The sequence below is a fragment of the Ambystoma mexicanum genome, chromosome 9, assembly GCF_040938575.1.
Source record: "Ambystoma mexicanum isolate Mex_15411 chromosome 9, UKY_AmexF1_1, whole genome shotgun sequence".
In the NCBI taxonomy this organism is placed as follows: Eukaryota; Metazoa; Chordata; class Amphibia; order Caudata; family Ambystomatidae; genus Ambystoma; species Ambystoma mexicanum.
This window is the reverse complement of record NC_090931.1, coordinates 1,442,360,892-1,442,380,175: the sequence shown is the minus strand read 5'-3', so window position 1 is coordinate 1,442,380,175 and position 19,284 is coordinate 1,442,360,892. Positions and strand designations below refer to the sequence as shown.

Here is a 19,284-nt window from a genome sequence, read left to right as displayed (position 1 = left end):
TGCGGAAGTCAGGTTTTGCTCCTGATGTGCAATCCCGGCTCCTCAACATGCCCTTTGATGGTGACCATCTTTTTGGCAGCAAGGCTGACGAGAGTCTTGAGAGGCTGCAGACCTCCAAAGCTGCAGCAAAGTCGTTGGGCGCTGCAGTTCGCCAACCTCCACCTTTTCGTCCTAGGGGACAGCAATGGAGGGGAGGTTCCTTTCGATATTACTCGTCCTTTAGTAAATCGAGAGGAGCTGCAAGTCAAAGGGGCAACCGTAGGAGTGCCAGAGGTGGAAAACAAGGTACTCAAGGTGCCAAGGCCGCCCGTGCAGTTGCCTCTTTGCCCTCAGGCACTGCCGCAGCCGCTTCAGCTCAGTCATGAGGCACATGCTTCTCCGGTTGGGGGAAGGCTGGTGCAGCATCTGGTAGAATGGCGTGCCATTACTTCAGATGTGTGGGTTCTGTAGATCATAGCCCACGGCTACTGTCTTCCTTTCCGGCAGAGGCCTCATGACAATCCACCAGGGAACCTCTCTTTGAAGAGTCTGGATCCGCTCCTTGCACAGGAAATTCAATCCCTGCTGGAGAAAGGCGCCATAGAACTGGTGCCTGTAGCGGAGAGGAGCAAGGGATGGTATACCCCTTATTTTTTGATTGCGAAGAAAGACGGAGGATTGAGACCCATCATGGACTTGCGCGGTTTGAACAAGCTCCTCAGGAAGGACAAGTTCAAGATGGTTACTCTTTCTCAAGTCCTCCAGGCCCTTCAACTTCAGGACTGGTTGGTGTCTCTCGACCTCAAAAACGCTTATTTTCATGTGCCGATCCATCCAAAGCACAAGAAGTACCTGAGGTTCGCGGTTGGCGAATCGCACTTTCAGTTTCGGGTCCTGCCGTTCGGATTGACCTCCACCCCGAGGGTCTTCACCAAGCTCATGGTGGTTGTGGCAGCGCATCTCAGGAAAGGGGGCATTCACGTCTACCCCTACCTGGACGATTGGTTAATCAGGGTGCGCTCTCCCGAGCAAGTCCTGGATCATCTGTCTTCCTTCACAAGCTGGGCTTCTCCCTCAACTTAAAGAAGTCCCACTTGACACCAACACAGCGGCTCCAGTACATCGGAGCGGTGCTCGACACATCCCTAGGGCAGTGTTTCCCTCCCCAGGTAAGGGCTTTTCACATTCAACAGATGGTGCACAAGTTTCAACTTGCCCAGACGCTCCCGGCGTTCAAGTTCTTGAGGTTGCTCAGCCTCATGGCGTCCTGCATTCTTCTGGTGCCAGAGGCCAGGTTGCGGATGAGATCTCTGCAATGGGCCTCCAAGCTTCAATGTCCCAGTCCTCCGGCAGGTTGTCAGAGCCTGTTCAGGTGCCGCTCTCGGTTGCCCAGGACCTTCTGTGGTGGGCAATCTGTTGAGGGGGGCTCAATTTTGGCTGCCCTGGCCGGAGATGACAATCGTGACGGACGCATCCATCACGGGATGGGGAGCTCATGCCAACGAGCTGACAGTCAGCGGTCGTTGGTCTCCGTCGGAGTCCAGACTCCATGTCAATCTGTTGGAGCTGAGGGCCGTCAGGCTTGCCCTGAAGGCTTTTCTGCCGACTGTGCGAGTGAAGAATGTCCTGATTCTGACGGACAACACAGTGGCCATGCACTACCTCAACAAAAAGGGGAGGGGGGGGGCAGGGTCACTTCCTCTGTGCAGGGAGGCGATGCAGCTCTGGTTCTGGGCCATCCAGCAGGAAATTTCGATCTCGGCAGTTCATATGGCCGGAGAAGAAAATGAGAGGCGGACGCTCTGAGCAGGCAGAGCTCAATCTCTCATGAGTGGGAGTTGGCTCAGGAGATTCTCCTGGAGATCTCCTGGAGATCTTCGCCCTGTGGGGGACCCCACAAGTGGATCTCTTCGCCTCCAGTGTCAACCGGAAGTGCGAAAGGTTCTGCTCGCAGGAATTTCCTCCAAGAGGAGCCTTGGGAGACGCGTTCGTGGTGGAGTGGTCCTTCCCAGTGCTGTACGCGTTTCCTCCAGTCCCCGTCATCCCGCAAGTGCTGCGTAGGTTACAGAGGTTCGGTTCCCGGATGATCCTCATTGCTCCGGCATAGGCCTGGAGGACGTGGTACCCGGACCTTCTCGACTTGTCCATCTGTCCTCCACGTAGTCTTCCCTACCGAGACGATCTGCTCTCATGGGAGGGGGGTCAGGTTCTCCATCCAGAGATCAGATCCCTCAACCTTCATGCTTGGCTTCTGAAAGGTTGAGGTATAAGGATTGGGACCACCCTGAAGACGTGATGGAGGTGTTGCTTTCGGCCAGACGGCCGGCAACAAAGTCCCTGTACCGTTGCAGTTAGAGAAAGTTCTGTGACTGGTGCAGGTTTAAGAATGTGGATCCTTTTTCATGTGACATTCCTGTGGTTCTGGTTTTTTTGCTTTCTTTAGCCCACAAGGGATTGCAAGTGGGTACCTTTAAAGGTTACCTGGCGGCACTGTCCATATTTAAGCGCTCGTCTGAGGAGTGTTCTTATTTTAAAATCCCTTTAATTTCTCAGTTTCTGAAAGGGCTCATTAATGTGTTCCCTCCGTCACCTTTCCAGGTGCCCGGGTGGGATTTTAACCTTGTTCTCAAGTTTCTAATGGGTGCTCCATTTGAGCGTTTACATTCTTGTCCGTTGAGAATGTTAACCCTGAAAACTGTGTTTTTAGTTGCAGTCACTTCTGTTTGCAGAGTGAGTGAGTTACAGGCACTGTCTGTTAAGCCACCCTTCACTGTGTTTCATAAGGACAGGGGTGTCTTTAGAGTTCATCCTTCTTTTCTTCTGAAAGATGTGTTGGATTTTCATTTGAGCCAGAAGGTAATTCTTCCGGCATTTATCCTCCTCCGCATCCTGGTAAGGGCGAGGAGAGGCTCCATAGGTTAGATCCTAGGAGGGCTTTAAGTTTCTACATTTCACGCATGTCCTGGGTCAGAGTGGATGATCAGCTCTTTATTGGTTACGCTGGAAGGCGTTTGGGACAAGCTGTGACTAAGCAGACTTTGTCTAGATGGATTATATTGGCAATTTCTGAATGTTACCGCCTGGCGGGTAAGGACACTCCAGTAGGCTTACGGGCCCATTCGACCAGGGGAATGGATGCCTTTACTGCCCTGAAGAGGGGTGTTCCTATTCGTAACATCTGTGAAGCAGCCACTTGGGCTTCGGTCCATCCTTTTGTAGGTCACTACTCCCTAGATTCTATCCATGGGCAGGATCTGGCCTTTGGCAAGGCGGTCCTTTACTCTGCAATTTGATTGGGCATTCTAAATTAGTATATTCTAAATTATTTTTCCCACCTCCTTACGTTGGTACTGCTTTGGGAGTCTGTCATAGATATGGAATACGTCGGAGGACCCAATCCCCTCGAAGAACAAGTTACTCACTTAACTGGTAACGTTCTTTCGATGGGATGGTCCGACGACGTATTCCACATCGCTCCCTCCCTGCCTTCCACGCTACAGAATTTCTTATGCGATTGCAGCTTACGTTTCCGCAAGGCTTTCTGTGGTCATACTGGCAGAAGATTGGTGCCACACGTTCTGGGGAAAAAACTACAACTGAGGCTACGGGCGTTGTGCGTCCTACTTATAACATCCAGTGACTTAGGCTCGACGGAGGTCCTCGAGGACAGCGTATCGACGTCATCGAAGCAGGACGCAGACGCCGAAAGATTTTCCGAAGCAGCACAGCTGTGGTGATTACTGTCATAGATATGGAATACGTCGTCGGACCATCCCATTGAAAGAACGTTACCAGGTAAGAGAGTAACTTGTTCTTCTGCAGTAGCTGACCATATCGAGGGACCCTCTCATCTGTTTTTTCGTTCTGGGGCTTAGTGACTTTCTGAATCGCTTTAATACGGTCCTCGGACAGATGTCTTTTTCCCTGCTGAAATCTAAAGGCCCAAGTATTGTACATGGGGTAAGCACAACTGTAGCTGTCTTTGGACACCTTGTGACCCTTTTCTCCAGGCACTGTCAACAGTGCAAAGGAATCCAACTTGCAGGCGTCCAGGGAAGGGGAGGCCAGTAGCAGATTGTCTACATACTGCACCAGCACAAATCCTCCTATGAATTCTAGCGATTCAAGATCCCCCTTCAGGATTTGGGAAAACAAGGTAGGACTTTCTACATACATCAGAGGAAAACGTGTGAACTTGTACTTTGTAGATTTATAGGTAAATGCAAACAAATATTGGCTGTTGCGCTGGATGGTTATGGAGAAACATGTTGAACACAAATCTACAACAGTGAAATAAGTGGCTGACAAACGGATACAGGACAGGATGGTAGCAGGGATGGGGCCATAGGAACAGCTGGTAGCAGCGTGGCATTACCAGGACGCATGTCTTGGATAAAACAATACACTTCTTTACCTGGCTTCTTGGTGGGCAGGATCGGGGTGTTGCAGGGAGTGCGTGTGGGCACAATAATGTCTTGCTGAAGCAGGGATTCTATAACGGGCCAATACCGTCTTCAGCTTGCCTCGAAATGGGATACTGAGGCACACATGGCAGAGGTTCGGCTGGGTTCAAGGGGATTTTGACTGGCTCGGCATTGAGCATGTATATGACTTTGTTGGCATGTGTGGACCTTAATTTGCCAGGGACACGGTCCAACACTCCCTGCTGCAGTAAGGCAGTGATAGTTCTGTCTCCTAATTTCGAATGGGAATTCTGCTATAACGCAGCCAAAACCTTATGTTCCCTATAGGCTGGGATGTCGAGAAATATGCCATCGGGGGAACAGGAATTGGAGCAGCTTAGTTTAAATGATAAATTCAGTCCAAAAAGATTGACAGGGCTACATGAACTCAACAGGTAAGCATGTCAAAGTTACCATAAGTTTTGGAGACAAGGGTGAGGTATGGGTGTACCTCCAATACCGATAGCATTGGCAATTTCATCAGAATGTACAACCTGCAGAAATTCAGAGGATTTCAAAGCAGAGCGTGATGCTTTGGTTTCAACTAGACATGAAACCTTTCGACCAGCAATGATACAATCAACATAGGCTGCAGAGGCATTCAGTGGGATAAGTGGTGTAGCAAGTTCAGGAACCCAATGGCAATCCTAACAAGTATTCTCTGGAGATGGCGGTGGAGGAGGGGCACAGCCAGCCCAATCGGTGTGGTTGGCTGACCACCTTGATCATCATATTAAGGCAGTTTCGGCCATTCGACTTTCGAGTGCCCGAAAGCCTTGCAATAGTAACACTGGTCATTATAGGTGTTCAGGCGATATCTTTCGTTAACAGTCCCCTGTTCATTCTGCTGAGTACCTCTGCCTCTTCTCCATCCCTGCCCCCTCGCATGTAGTGGAGTGTAGCAGAGCCCCACCCATTCCCGGGGAGGCTGCAGTTGTTGTATTTGCAATGCCATAAGTTTAGCTTCAGTATTTTCTTTTGGCCTCTCAATCATTTCATGGAAATGCTTTGCAGCTAGCAAGACCACAGTCATATTATTTCCCTCTGAGGCAATTGGAACTGATTTTATACCTTCTGCTATCTTCGACTGTAACCAATAACAAATTGTGATATCACAGCCAGGGGAGCTACAACAGCTGCATCAATGATTCCAGAATACTGCTCAAAACAAAACTTTAAATGGTCAAGCTATTCTGCCGGATTTCCACCCTTAGCCTGTTTCTAGGTGTTAATCTTGGCCCAATCTGTCTTTTGGGGGCACATCTCAATAATCCTCTGTACCAATCGGTCAGTGAATGCCTTTTAACCCGTCAGTATTTTTTTTTCCCTCTGGCCAGTTACATCACTGCTTTAGCAATGTGAAAGTTATCAGTAGGGAGAGAAGCTTGCAGCAATTGGTTTAGATCTGTGCAAGTGGGTCAATAACATTGGATAATTGCCTGAAGTTCCTCTTGGAATGTAACCGAATCGTCTCGAATCTTAGGGAACTTTTGAACAATTTTGAACAGATCAGTGGCACTCCAAGGTGCATGCACGATGACTGTGGTATTTCCTTCTGCCGGAAACTGCCTAAGAGGGCATGCCCCGGTTCTACTGTTTCCGGGGAATCCTGAGAACCCTTTGAAAGTGCAAGTGATAGTTGAAGATGCAGACTGAAAAAGATTGGAGATGTGAACTTGTGATGCAGCTGAATCAGGCTGGTCGGTGAACTGATCAGGGTGGACTGCTGGTAGGATGGTGGTTGGGTGGAGTATGGGATAACTACATATGAGGGACTACTATGCTGAGAAGCAGCGACAGGATTTCGTATAGCTAGGTTGTAAGTGTCCGGAATGTCCTCGGGATTCCTTTGATGGGGGCACCCTTGGATGATGGGGTACACACATTTATACCCAGTTTTATGTGTGGGGGTCTGTAAGTTGGAGTACTCCCTCTTTAGTGTCTGAATCTGCCCATGGAGCTTCTCCTGGGTGATCTTATCGAGGTTGAATGTGCCTTCCTCAGGAAAGTCTTTTGACTCCTGAGTATAATCGTGCCATTTATCTAGGAAATTACTGGCTTTGGATGAGCAATAGGTGTACATAAAGTGAGCTGGACCTCCTTTTGGTGGAAGTGGCCCCTCTTTCCATTCTCGCAGGGGTTGACAAAGTACAAATGATTACTGAATCCGGTACGTACTTCACTCTATCTGCATCTAGCACTACTGCGTTCCGAGGCTGGCGGGATTGGTTCGGTTCATAGTTCACTGCTCTGTAGTGTCTGTTCAGAGGTTTGGGTGGAGTCATATGAACTCTGCTCCTCCCCTATTATAGAAATGTCAGAAACACATGCATATGTTGGCCAAATCTATATCCACATGACTGTACGCTAATAGTCTACATACCCCATTACGCTACCCAAACACATAGCGGTGCAGCTTTTCATTGACAGGGTTGGGGAAGTGTTGCAGATGAGACACATAAATGGAGGAAATAAAGCCCATTACTACTCCTGTAGGTGTGAGTGTGAAAACAAAAGCTGGGGAGACATACAGGGTTTCAGGTACCAGGGTAGGATTAGACACGACAAGTATGGGGCTCTCATCCAATAATATTTTCTTCACACTCGCACAAGACACACTAATTCCAAGATCGTGGTCTAAACTACTCTACTCTGACCGGCATAGCGGCCTTATGTCATCTTGAGTCAGTAGAGTATATGGTTGTGCTGCTCTTACAATTACTATTTTCCCACTGGCCAACCGCTTTCGACTCTTTCTGATCAGATCAACACATTTGTAGGCAGGGTACTTTCCCTCCTGTGTGCTAGGATTACCCTGATCCGACAACAATAAATAAGCCATGACATATAGCACTGCAATTAACTGCGCTCACCAACCCACACATTTTAGTCGGTTCTTCTTCAGCATCTGCTCTGTCTATTTCCTGAATCCCCAGTCACGCCTGCCATCAGTCCCCACCGAGGAAACCGCCTTACCTGAGCCCACAAGGATCACTGGAAGTCACGTCCGGCAGTCCTAGAGTTTTGTGCAGGGCATTGAGAATCCAATGTCGAAGGCACCAGTCTTTTGGAAAATCAACCACAGAATCTCCCAGTGGATTGGCAACCTTCTTTAATAGCAATAAGCAAAGCTGGTATACACAGAACAACAGCAACCCAACGACAGAACGAGACTTGGCACAGAAAACCAGCTCACCCCTCCCTCCAGGCACAGAGTTTTTATACAGGAGAGCACACATGCATTTCAATGGAAAGGAAGGTTCAGACATGGAATGAGATTGTCAAGCAACAATGTTTCAGGTGAATGTTCACAGTCTTGGGATATGAGTCTTACACAGAGGCTACATTCATATGCTTGGGAAAGCACAATCTGGATGTCTGCGGAAGGCATTTTATGATACATTGTTATTCCTGCTGTGCAAGCTACTTCTATGATTCCCACATGGTTAGGGACCCACTAGTTCGCTTACTAATGTCCACTTCCGTCTGCTAAATCCCCTTGCCTAGAAAGGGGTCTCTCTAAGACACACTTATATATCCCAAATGGGAAACACGTCAGAAGTGAGAACTATGGAAGCGGGCAATGCTAGGCAGTAGGCGGTAAAGCCTTCATGGTTGAGAGATGGGCATTAGAACATAGGGCCGGCATAGCAATGGCAGCAAGGCACTGCTAAACATGGCAGTTAGCATAGATCTGAGGAGGTCATCACATTTTAAATTCTCATTTCCCCCAAGCCCCATTGATCAGCAGAAACCGTTGGTCAATCACCTATGAAAGGCTGATTCTAAGTCAATTCAAAAGCATCTAGTATACTCTTAGTATGAGGCACAAACATGAACAAAAGCAAAAACAATGACGAGGGAACTTCGAATGGATGAACACTTTAAAAGCATTGGCATTTCTCTGGCCAGACAATAATTATTTGTTTAATAGCATTCAGCTTAGAAAACCACATTATGGGACCCACAGACCACTAATCTCTGTTTTCAGCATCAGCACTTTGCTGCAGCTAGGAGGGGATATATATATATGGTATATTCATAAGGGTCTCCCCTATGGAAATGCCCATCTTATCTGATGGCTCTTCAGCTTCTCACTGCCCCATCCACTGGGCCCACAGATTTCGTCTGGCCCAGCATAGCCAAACCAAAACCATTTCTAAGGATTCATGTCAACAATTTCTAGGAGGTAGAAGATCTCAACAGCGGCTCTCAGCAGGCTGACGGGTAAACTATCTGGCAGCTGGTGTCCAAATAAAAGTTGTCTCATGTCTAGGCTGTTATCAGTCTGTACCCTAGCCCGTTTTGCAATGGCTCACTTACTAAGCCATTTCTATATGCCAATATAGAATTGTCTTGCTAAACACTAAAGTAACTACCTATCTGATATGTATATATATATTTTTTTTACAAGGAAATAACTTTAGTTGCAGGTCCCTTAAGGTGAGAACTTAACGCAACAAAACCCCTGAAATTCAGTAAAAGCAACCTTAACTTCACGTCTCCATTGCACAGCCTATAACCAAAAAGATGACATCACTGATTACATCAGCTATGACATACACAAAAGTCAATGCATTAAGAAATTGAATACTATTTAAAGATTACTTTTACTTTATACAGTATGTGTTTTATTTCGGTTTTAACATGTTAATCACTTACAATAGACACACAGAAAGAAATATACACCTATGTACATGTTTTAAGCAAATGTTGAATTTCAAAACTCCATTTCTTTTCTATACATATATACATTTAGAGTAATAATCACTTTTTTTTTCAATAACCATGTATGGAAATCATAGTTGTTTCCTGTTTTAAAGCACTTCTCATGTCATTTAGAAAATGATACATGTACTCATTTTTCTTACAATAAAACAATAGAGTTTTTCTTTTTTTAATTGTCATTTCAAATTTTTACAATAAAAGTTTCCCTTCTCCACTCCCCTACCCAGCTGGATACCCCCACCCCTAAGTCCCTTACACGGTATAGATTGCAGTTTTCAAAGAGTCAATGAATGCCAAGAACACGCACATTTTGAGGGCAGTATCGAAGATTGAAGTCAGTTTGTAAAAAACCAAGCACCACCGAGAATGAGAATTCTGTGAGAATTTCGCCTGATCTCCTTGAATCATATAAGTAATCCAGCGGCAAAGTTCCAAATTCTGGATAGACTTCCGGCAAATTGCGGTGGGGTCTATAGACTTCCACTTCTGTGCTATTCCAACAGTGCTGCCAATTGTAACATAACAAAGGTATACATTTTTGTTTCGAGCTATGTCGCATGTTAGGGTACAAAATCAACAGTGAATTTGACTTCATAGAGCTAGGTTTTGATACACCAAATATTTGCTTCATACATATATCAATTTGTGCCCAGTATCCCGCCAAAACAGGACAGTTCCACCAAACATGTCCCCAGGCACTCCGCATTGTCTCCGGCTTTGTTCCGATATAGATGCTTTGATTTTGTGCAAGCGAACCGGAGTGTAATGCCATTGGGTTAGCAGTTTATACCAAAATGTCCTTATTTGGATAGAGCGGTTAAGTTTGGGGATATCTTTCCATAACCCCCCCCCATTCGATTTCCGTCATTTTTAGTGCCAGCGTTAGTTGCCATTGTGTTTTATAATGTGGGGGGGGGGGGGGGGAGTTAGAGGGAGTCTCATTCATTATTTAATATAAGTTTGATAGTAGAGCCTTATTCCCTGGATTTGTGGTAAAACATTTTTCTTAGGAGGTCAACTCCCTAGTTGCCCCAATTGAGTATTTACATATGTTTATTTTAAAATGTAGTAAATAATTAGTGTTCACCATGTATTTCTTTCTATTTATTTTTTCCCCTTTTTAATTTTTGTAAATGTATAAACAGATTATATTATAGTGCGCATGTCCATCGGCTATTGGCAATTGACCCAAGATATAGCTATCTATTTTGGAGAAGGGGGCACCACCTTCTCTGTCTAATATTGAAAAAACTACTGCATGGAATTACCCCAAACCACAAAAAGGCCTCAAGTGAACACGCCATGCTCAAGTTGTTCCAGACCTGGTCCAAATCCGTCCATCGGTTTGGGCTGTGCAGCCGGCTGCCCTAGTATACATATGATATATCATGTATATATGTGTGTATGAGTTGAAGTCTATATTGTGCCTCACTACACTAACTAGTGTGCTATGTACCGGCTGAATGAATTAATGATGGCTAGCTCAGAAACGTAGCTCATCAGAAAACATTCCCCATCACATTCTACAGAGATTCTGTATTCTGTTGTGAGGTGCCTGTTGGTGAATGTCAAGTGGATGTGCATCATTGGAAAGGAAGGAGATGTGTTGTGAGGTGCTTGCTTGTGAATGAGAGACCCTGTGATGTCATGTGGAATGTTGATGTGTGAATGCTGTATGAGTGTTCTACCTGATGTCAGTTATGCCTGGGTGATGGGACCCAGTGGTTGCCTTTCATGTAGCTTCATGTAACTGAGCATTAAAGTATATCTAAGAAGCTAAAGAAGTCTGAGAAGGTGCTTTCCAACAATGGCGACGAGGAACTAAGAACCTGCGCAGAGAACTAAAATGCTGCTGAGGGGGGAGCAGTAGAGGAAGAAAAGGAACCACTGCCCCCCAAAGACCAAAAGTAAGTCCCATCACCTAGCGGTGTACAGCGCTGGGCAGGGGATTGAAAGTAGCGAAACAGAGCAAATCCCTGCGCAGGACTAGCCCAGAAGAGAAAACCCCAACCAGGCACTGGGCGCCAGCAAGGAAGAAAGGGCAGTCCAGCGTTGTATTAGAGGGCTGGATAAGTGAAGTAACGCCCCTGGTCATTGGTAAAGCCCCATCATATTCAGCCCCACCGAAGATGAAAGGAGCATGGAGCTGGGAGAAGTAAAAAGAATCCTAAAAGTGAAGAAAGCCCTATAAAGCTGAAGTGAAAAAGGGCTAAGCAGCGTGCAGATCGAGGCCAAACATGCGGATTAAAGGCGCAGTAAAGTCTTCTAGCGCAGCGCATGTAGAAGGGGAAAGGTGAAGTTAAGCCCCAACAGTGAAGCAGGTCCCCTATTGTGTGTGAGAAGCATTTGCAGAGGAAAAAGGGGTGCCGCTGCAGTTAAGGGAGTCCCAGCGTGGTGGTGTGCTATAGCGCTAAAAAGCAGTGAGAGAAATGACAATAAGGCAAGAGTAAAGTTGTACGGTCCAATTGTCATTTCTGGAGATACTGTATATCAATTACAGTAAAGAATGTTGAAGTTAAAGCAGCTGACCAGATATCGAGGATGTGATGTTATGCGGCGAGGCAAGCAAAGCATCGGCTTGGTGACGGTTGGAGCGGAGAGATGTCTTCTGCTCTGATCCAGGTCTGAGAGTGGTGACGTCACAGGGAGATGCGGGGTACTGGCGATCCGTTGGAACTCTCAAGAGTAAGACGTGAAGAGTAAGATGGATGCCTGTGACTGTTCCCATATTAGCAGAGTGGGCGAGTGTGTAGAGCCCGAGAAGGCAGTTTGTCGTAGTGATATGAGAAAAGGACCTCTTCGGTCTCTCGCAACGTGAGTGTCAATGCGGAAGTGAAAGACTTCCTCCTTTCCCTTTTGCGTGCGTATGAGGAAGTGAAAGGAGCGTAAAGAGCTGGAACAGATACGGCCAAAGGGAAAGAGCTGGGACAGATACGTCCAAGGGGAAAAAACAATCCTGCGTATCCTACAACGCCGGAGGGATCGAACAACTGAAGGTTCATGTGTGCTGGTTGTTGATGGCAGAAGTGTTAAAGAAATTGTGACCAAGCAATGTCGTTTGGATGTATCCTTTTTTATTCTACAAACAGAAGTGTTTAATGGTGACATTTGTACAAGAGATGTGGTGGTTTGGATGCATCGGTTGGGGTGATGATGTGGTCAAGTTTGAAGGGGCTATCATTAAAAGAGTAACATTTTGAGGAATTACAGGTTTAAATGGACATTTATAGACTGTACTCAATACAGTAATTGATTAAAGATGAAAGTTGGAACTGCATGATGCTTGCCTGGAGATCTAAGTATAAGGTTCTGAGTGAGATAGAATTAACCTTTTGAGGAATTGCAGAATAATGTTGTCTGAGACAACATGGACTTTTAGGATTTTGAAAGTATGTCCATAGTGACAAAGTAGGCTGCATTAAGGCGGCATGGACTTTTAGGCACACATATATGTATTTGGGCAGATTTAAAGTAACATGGATATGTAACTATGTAAAATGTTGTATGTGGGAGTGAGTCGCCAATGTTGAAAAGCGTGGCAGATGTTGAAAGCGTGGGATAGCGTCCCATCAATGTGAAGTCAGTGTGTAGGTGTAGGGATAGCATCCCAACTGAGGTACAGAGATAGTGCCCCGAGCATGTAGCAGGGATAGTGTCCCATTTGGAGTACATGGATAGCGTCCCTAGTGTGAAAGAGGGATAGTGCCCCCAGTGTGTAAGTAGGGATAGCGTCCCTCATTTGTTTAGGGATAGCGTCCCTCATATGTAGAGGAATAGCGTCCCTGAGTGAAGTAAGGATAGCGTCCCACACCAGTTTAGGGATAGAGTTCTCCATTTGTATAGGGATAGCGTCCCGCACCAGTTTAGGGATAGCGTCCCTGAGTGAAGTAGGGATAGCGTCCTGCAGCAGTTTAGGGATAGCGTCCCTCATTTGTATAAGGATAGCGTCCCAGAGCGAAGTAGGGATAGCGTCCTGCAGCAGTTTAGGGATAGCGTCCCTCATCAGTATAGGGATAGTGCTCTGAGTGAAGTAGGGATACTCGGTATCAATATGGGGATAGCGTCTCAAGTAAGTGGTAGGGATAGCGCCCCTCAAAAGGAGTGTTGGGATAGCGTCCCTGTTGAGAAGGGATAGCGTCCATTAGCATAAGGTTTAGGGATAGCGTCCCTCATCAGTATAGGGATAGTGCTCTGAGTGAAGTAGGGATACTCGGTATCAATATGTGGATAGCGTCTCAAGTAAGTGGGAGGGATAGCGTCCCTCAAAAGGAGTGTTGGGATAGCGTCCCTGTTGCGAAGGGATAGCGTCCATTAGCATAAGGTTTGGGGATAGCGTCCCTGTTAAGTGTAGAAAAGGGTTAGAGAGTGGAGATAGCTTCTCCAAAAATGAGGGTAGGGATTATGTCCCAGTTAGGTAGGGATAGCGTCCCTGAAGTTTATTTTGAGATGCATCACTCGTTAAAAAGATGCACGGTGTGGATGTTTTGATGTGTGATTGCCTTGTGTAGTGTTCCCTCTGTCAGTAATGGGTGTGGTAAGAAGGGGATGTGTTGTGAAGTGCCTGTTGGTGAATGTCAAGTGGATGTGCATCATTGGAAAGGAAGGAGATGTGTTGTGAGGTACTTGGTTGTGAATGTGGGACCCTGTGATGTCATGTGGAATTTTGATGTGTGAATGCTGTATGAGTATTCTACCTGATGTCAGTTATGCCTGGGTGATGGGACCCAGTGGTTGCCTTTCATGTAGCTTCATGTAACTAAGCATTACAGTATATCTAAGAAGCTAAAGAAGTCAGAGAAGTTTCTTTCCAACAAATTCCTGTATATTTCTAATACAATTCTGTTACTTCAAAGCTTGCTTGTTTAAGGCAATGCACATCTAAGCAGCATAACTGGCATCAGGCAATAATGCATCTGCTTTCTACACTAGCAACATGATAAATCATGTCTTTCCAGAATCTGCATAACACCAGACATGATTTGCTTACCCTTTTTAGTGGCTTAATTGTATCTGGTTCTAACTAGGCCTCGAGCCAAAACTCTACTCTAATGGTATGTTATGAGCGTACAGGAAGCCTGACCCCATGGCTGCTTGACCTCTGCAGGGTGGGTTGGGCAAAATCCCTTGACATTAGAGTTCTGACCCAGCGGACAAACCTTTTTTATGAAGCTTTCAACTCTTCTGCCTGATCTAGCTACATGTATTTTAGAATCACACCTCTGATGGCTTGCAGACACCTTTGATGAAATGGTTAAAATACTGTAGCAAAGTGAGTTGAGGTCTGTGAAACCCAGTTTGCAATATCGGACAATATTGTTATATCAAAGAATGAGCAATGAAGAGAAACGAGCATAGTCCAAGGTATTAGTTCATATGATGTTTCAAGGGAAACACAATTTTTAGCAAATGAAATTTAAGGCATTTGTAAGCCGAACTAAAGAACAGGAATGAATATCTAAGGGTAAAGAATTCCATAGTTTCGTGACGAGAATTTGAAATGAGTGAAAACGTGAAGAAGCACATGAGAATAGGGACAGACCGGAGAAATTGTGAGGCTGAATGAAGGTTTCTAGTAGGGTGATAGAGAGAAATCAAGAGCAAAGATAAGAAGGAGCAAGAGTGTGAATACTGAGACTAAGCAAAGAAACTGATTTGTGAATTGCTGTTGAATCGGAAGCCGATGGAGATGAGCCAGATAGGATGTGACATTAGAAGAGAAAGGTAAACCTAAACGAATCCTTACCACAGAACATAACATAGAATGTAAAGGAAAAAGAGCACGGTTAGGAAGACCTGCATAAACGGAGCAACAATAGTATAGTCAAAATCGAACCATACTTTGTAGAAAAATTTTATTTGAAGAAAATGTAAGTAAATTACCATTATTTTTTATATTAAAGCGATAATAACATCAGGATTGATGACGACTGCAATCTGGGCCTGCAATGAGAAGGAAGAATCAAATGTAAAACCAAGATTGTGCCTGGTGAGAAATTGGAAGGTGTAGTGGGGAGAAACAGATAGAAAAAGGTGAAGAAATCATAGGGGAAGCAGGAAAGAATAGGATTTAATTTTTGTAGGATTAAGACAGAAAAAATATCCAAGTTTTGACGGCGGATGTACAAGAGCAAAGCTGCTGGTGAATAGAATCATTAAAGGAAGGAAATGAGAGCATAATCTGTGTGTCCTCAGCATAGAGATGAACCTGGAAACCATAGTCTGAAATGAAGGCGGACAAAGATGAGCCCTGAGGAACACCATAGGGAAGAGAGAAGGCACATGAAAGACAACCCTTCCAAGAAATGGTAAATAAACGATTAAAAAGATGGGAAGATAAACATTTGAGAACATTGGCAGAGAAAGCCATAGAAGGGTAGAAAGCAGGGTAGAGCGACAACTGTGTCAAACGCTGCACTAAGGCCAGACAAAACCAAAACGGAAGAATGTGTAAGATGCCGGTTGTGAAGAATTGAATTTGAAACTGACCAAAGTGCGGTTTCAATTGCAAAACCCGGTCAAAAACTGGGTTGATTAGAGGGAAGCAGATTATGAGTATTGAGGTAAGGAGAAAGTTGGCAATAAACTAACCATTCCAACAGTTTAGACAGATAAGAGAGGAGGGAGATTGGATGAAAATGTGAGGGTTCTGTCGAGTCTAGGGAACATTTTTTAAGTAAAGGAACAATAGTAGCTACTTTAAATGCAGAAGGAAAATATCCAGAAGATAAAGGGAGATTAGAAAGAGTAGTGAAAACAGGAGTAAGGGCAGGAAAAACAGATTTAACTAAAGCAGCAGAAGGAATATCCAATGGAGCAGCATTAGGATGCACCATGGAAATCAAAGAGATGGCATCGTACTCAGAAATGGCTGAAAAAGAATCACCTGGACAGAAGAATTGTTAATAGCTGAATAGTTTAATACAGAGACAGGAGGGAATCCAAGTACATAGAGGCAAGCTATGATACTATATAATAAAACGCCAGATGTATGTTTGTCCAAAGCCATCATGGGCCTGCTTTGCATGTTACCATCGCTAGAGGGAGCTATTGCCTTGTGCATAAAACAATGAGACTTCAAGTTGTGCAGTAGAGACTGCCCGCTTCGCCTGTTATCACCGATTTAGGGAGCTGTTGCATTATTCATGCAGTAATAAGACTTCAAGTTTATCTTCCAGGTGAACAAAATGTGTATTTCAACAATGATAAAATACAATTAGCTGCAGAAAAGGACAAAGCCAGGGATACCATTTGACAGCATACTTCAAGTTGCACTAAGAAAATATATACAATTAAAATAAATATATAAACAGAAATTCATTTGATTAAGCCGCTTAACAGAAATTTAACAAAAACGATGATGGGAAACCTCCATCCAACACAACTTTGGCCTGTGTACACTGGCTTTTGCACTAGTAATATTATATTTAAGTATCTCTAAAGAAGGAACACATTTCAGAAGTTCCAGGAACAACTATTGGGAACTGCTAAAGTATACCTTTTTAAAGGTATGCTGAATGATCCCAATTTGATCCCATTGAATTGTGCCTTTGAAACCTATAACCCCTCAAACCTGTTGTTTCATTGCAAAGTGTAGGTTGTCACAATGGTGATAAACTGCAGATGGCTTGTTATGTTTTACATAAGATAGTGTCCATCTGGTCTTTGTGATTTACAGGCAGAACAGGAGCAGCTTGACCTGGGGAACATCCTGGTTGGTGGATTCCAGTCCCAAGACCTAGTGCTGTTGAACAACGCTGATTGTGGTCTCACATATGTCCTCAGCGTGGAGCAGGTCATCAATGGGCTCTGTGACCCTGATGAGTACCTCAATGACCCAATAGGTAGGTGAACATTGGTCTTTGGGTGGTTTAATCTGCTTTCAGTTATTTATATTTTAATTGGACATTTAGCATGCCTGATTTATGTTTGTTTTCTTAAATACTTCTTCTTAACTCTGATTCGTGTTCTGTAGAAGTTGAAAGTATGCTACGGTAATAAAAAGGCATGCAACATGTATTCTGAGTCATCCACATACACACAGTCGAATTTACATTTTAAAAGAAGCGTTTCAATTAGGTTTTTTCAAGCATCATTGGGGTGACCCCTGTATATGCCATTTACATCTAAAATGGACAAGTGCCTGCACCACCTCCACTGTGCATAGGAAATATAAACGGGTAAACTGTGTTTTGTGCAGATCTGCGTTTACAAGAACTCCTATATTTATGATAGCCAGAGAGTGGTAATAGTTTAGGCTGTGATTCTCAAGTTAGTTGTTGTGCATTCTTGCAGTTTGTGACCAGTTCCTTATAGGGAGAATTTCTGATTTCAACAGAGTTACTTTTAAAAAGGTTGTGTCCTTCTTTTATGGCAATGTCACAAATGGGCATAAACGTAACACCTATAAGCTGGACTTTAAAGTTTACACGTTTTTTTTATGTACAAGCTCAACAAGATTATACACCTTAGGGCAGAGGTCTTCAACATTTGGCTCTCCAGATGTCTACGGGAGGGTATATGGGATTTGTAGTTGAAACAATTTGGCGAGCTGTAGTTTGCAAACACCTGCCTTAGGGAGTGGCCATGTAGAAATCATTTTGGGCAGCAGGGGAGTAAACTGAAAACTAATAGTTTCCCTCTTGCCCACTGTCTTTTACCCCATCTTCTGTCTTCCAGCAGCCTGCAGGTCCGAACTCCACAAACAATAGAAATCATGAGTTCCCTGCACTAAATAAGCCTATTATCCAGAGTCCACATATCCTATGCCCTAATGTAGAGAGTAAGGTTTCCTGAGTGATCACCACAGGGCAGTGTCCACAAAAGTGACTTGCAGTCTCAAGGTAATAAAATGTCCCTGGACACATCTTTCTTCATGGTGGAAGTCTGTTCCTCTGTGACTCTAGCTGTAGTTTGCCATTGTGTTTTGGCCACAGAGCCTCCTGGGATGGTTGGTGGCCTCCTGAGGACACTGGACCCCTCATGGCCTCAGGGTCTGCGATACGCTGATGTGTAATTCTCCATCATCTCCGAGGCAGTCTCCTTGATCTTTATTTACTGGGACCACTCTGTTATGCATTCCCCGCTGCCTGGATTGGAACAGGTATAATTTGCTCCCACCTATTCCTGCATATTTTTTCTATTGCTCTCTGGTTCTATCTGATAGTGAACTCTCACCATCCTAGTCTGAATCCCCCCACATTCTGCTTTTGGTAATGAATGGTATATAGTGACTCTGACTTGTGCAGCAACCCAAAGAGTCTATTGTGCCCCTGATTCACTTCAACATCCTTTTTATTACTCTCTAATGGACCTCTTGCCTTGTCCTGTCTTTTCCAATTGGGCAGTGGACCTCTTTGGTCTCCTGGGTCTAACCTCCTTCTAGACCCTTGCTCCCATCTCAGTTGGGGGTCAATTCGTCTCCAGCTCTGGTCATCCCCTTCCTCTTTCTATACTTGCTCTTCCACCACCACCTGCTTCAGCCTTTACTCCTCTACCTCCTTCTGCTTTCATTATCATGCCTGCTCTCCCTTGTCCCCCCAACAATTCTCCCTGTTGCTCCTCCTTGCTCTCTCCTCCCCCTACCTCTCTTCTCTTTTTTCTCTCTCTTTTCTCTCTCTCTCTGTGCCTCTCTCTCTCTCCATCTCTCTCTCTCTCTCTCTCCATCTCTCTCTCTCTCTCTCTCTCTCTCTCTCTCTCTCATATATGCCAATTCTCAGGGACATTGGCCTCATTACAACTCAGGCGGTCTGGAAATAACGGTGGCGGTAAACCCGCCGCCACCGTTGTTTCCGGACCGCCTGATCCCGACTCCTGCAGGCGGGAGGTGATGTTCCCGCCAGGTCTGACCTGGCGGGTTAAACACCGGCCGCCTGCAGGCGGACGAGGAAACACCGGCAGCATTACGAGATGCTGCCGGTGTTTCCATGATCCCCATTCCCATCGAGTCCAATAGGACTCGATGGGAATGGGGATTAACACCATTCCGCCTCCGTGATTCCCGGAAAACCGGGGTTGTAATGCCCCGGTAATTCCGGGAATCACGGAGGCGGAATGGTAATAAGAGTCCGGCGTTAACCAGGTGGCTTTACCGCCGCGGTTACCGCCGGACTCGTAA

At 45.2% G+C, this 19,284-nt stretch overlaps 1 protein-coding gene across 2 annotated transcripts in view; it reads left to right on the top strand.

The window, feature by feature from the left end:
* CFAP65 (cilia and flagella associated protein 65) overlaps nt 1-19,284 on the top strand; it is an 825,303-nt gene that overhangs the window by 362,124 nt on the left and 443,895 nt on the right. For both annotated transcript variants that reach the window (XM_069616861.1, XM_069616860.1), the window contains exon 16: nt 16,846-17,011. In XM_069616861.1, the coding sequence (XP_069472962.1) occupies nt 16,846-17,011 (166 nt within the window). The remainder of the gene's footprint in view (nt 1-16,845; nt 17,012-19,284) is intronic.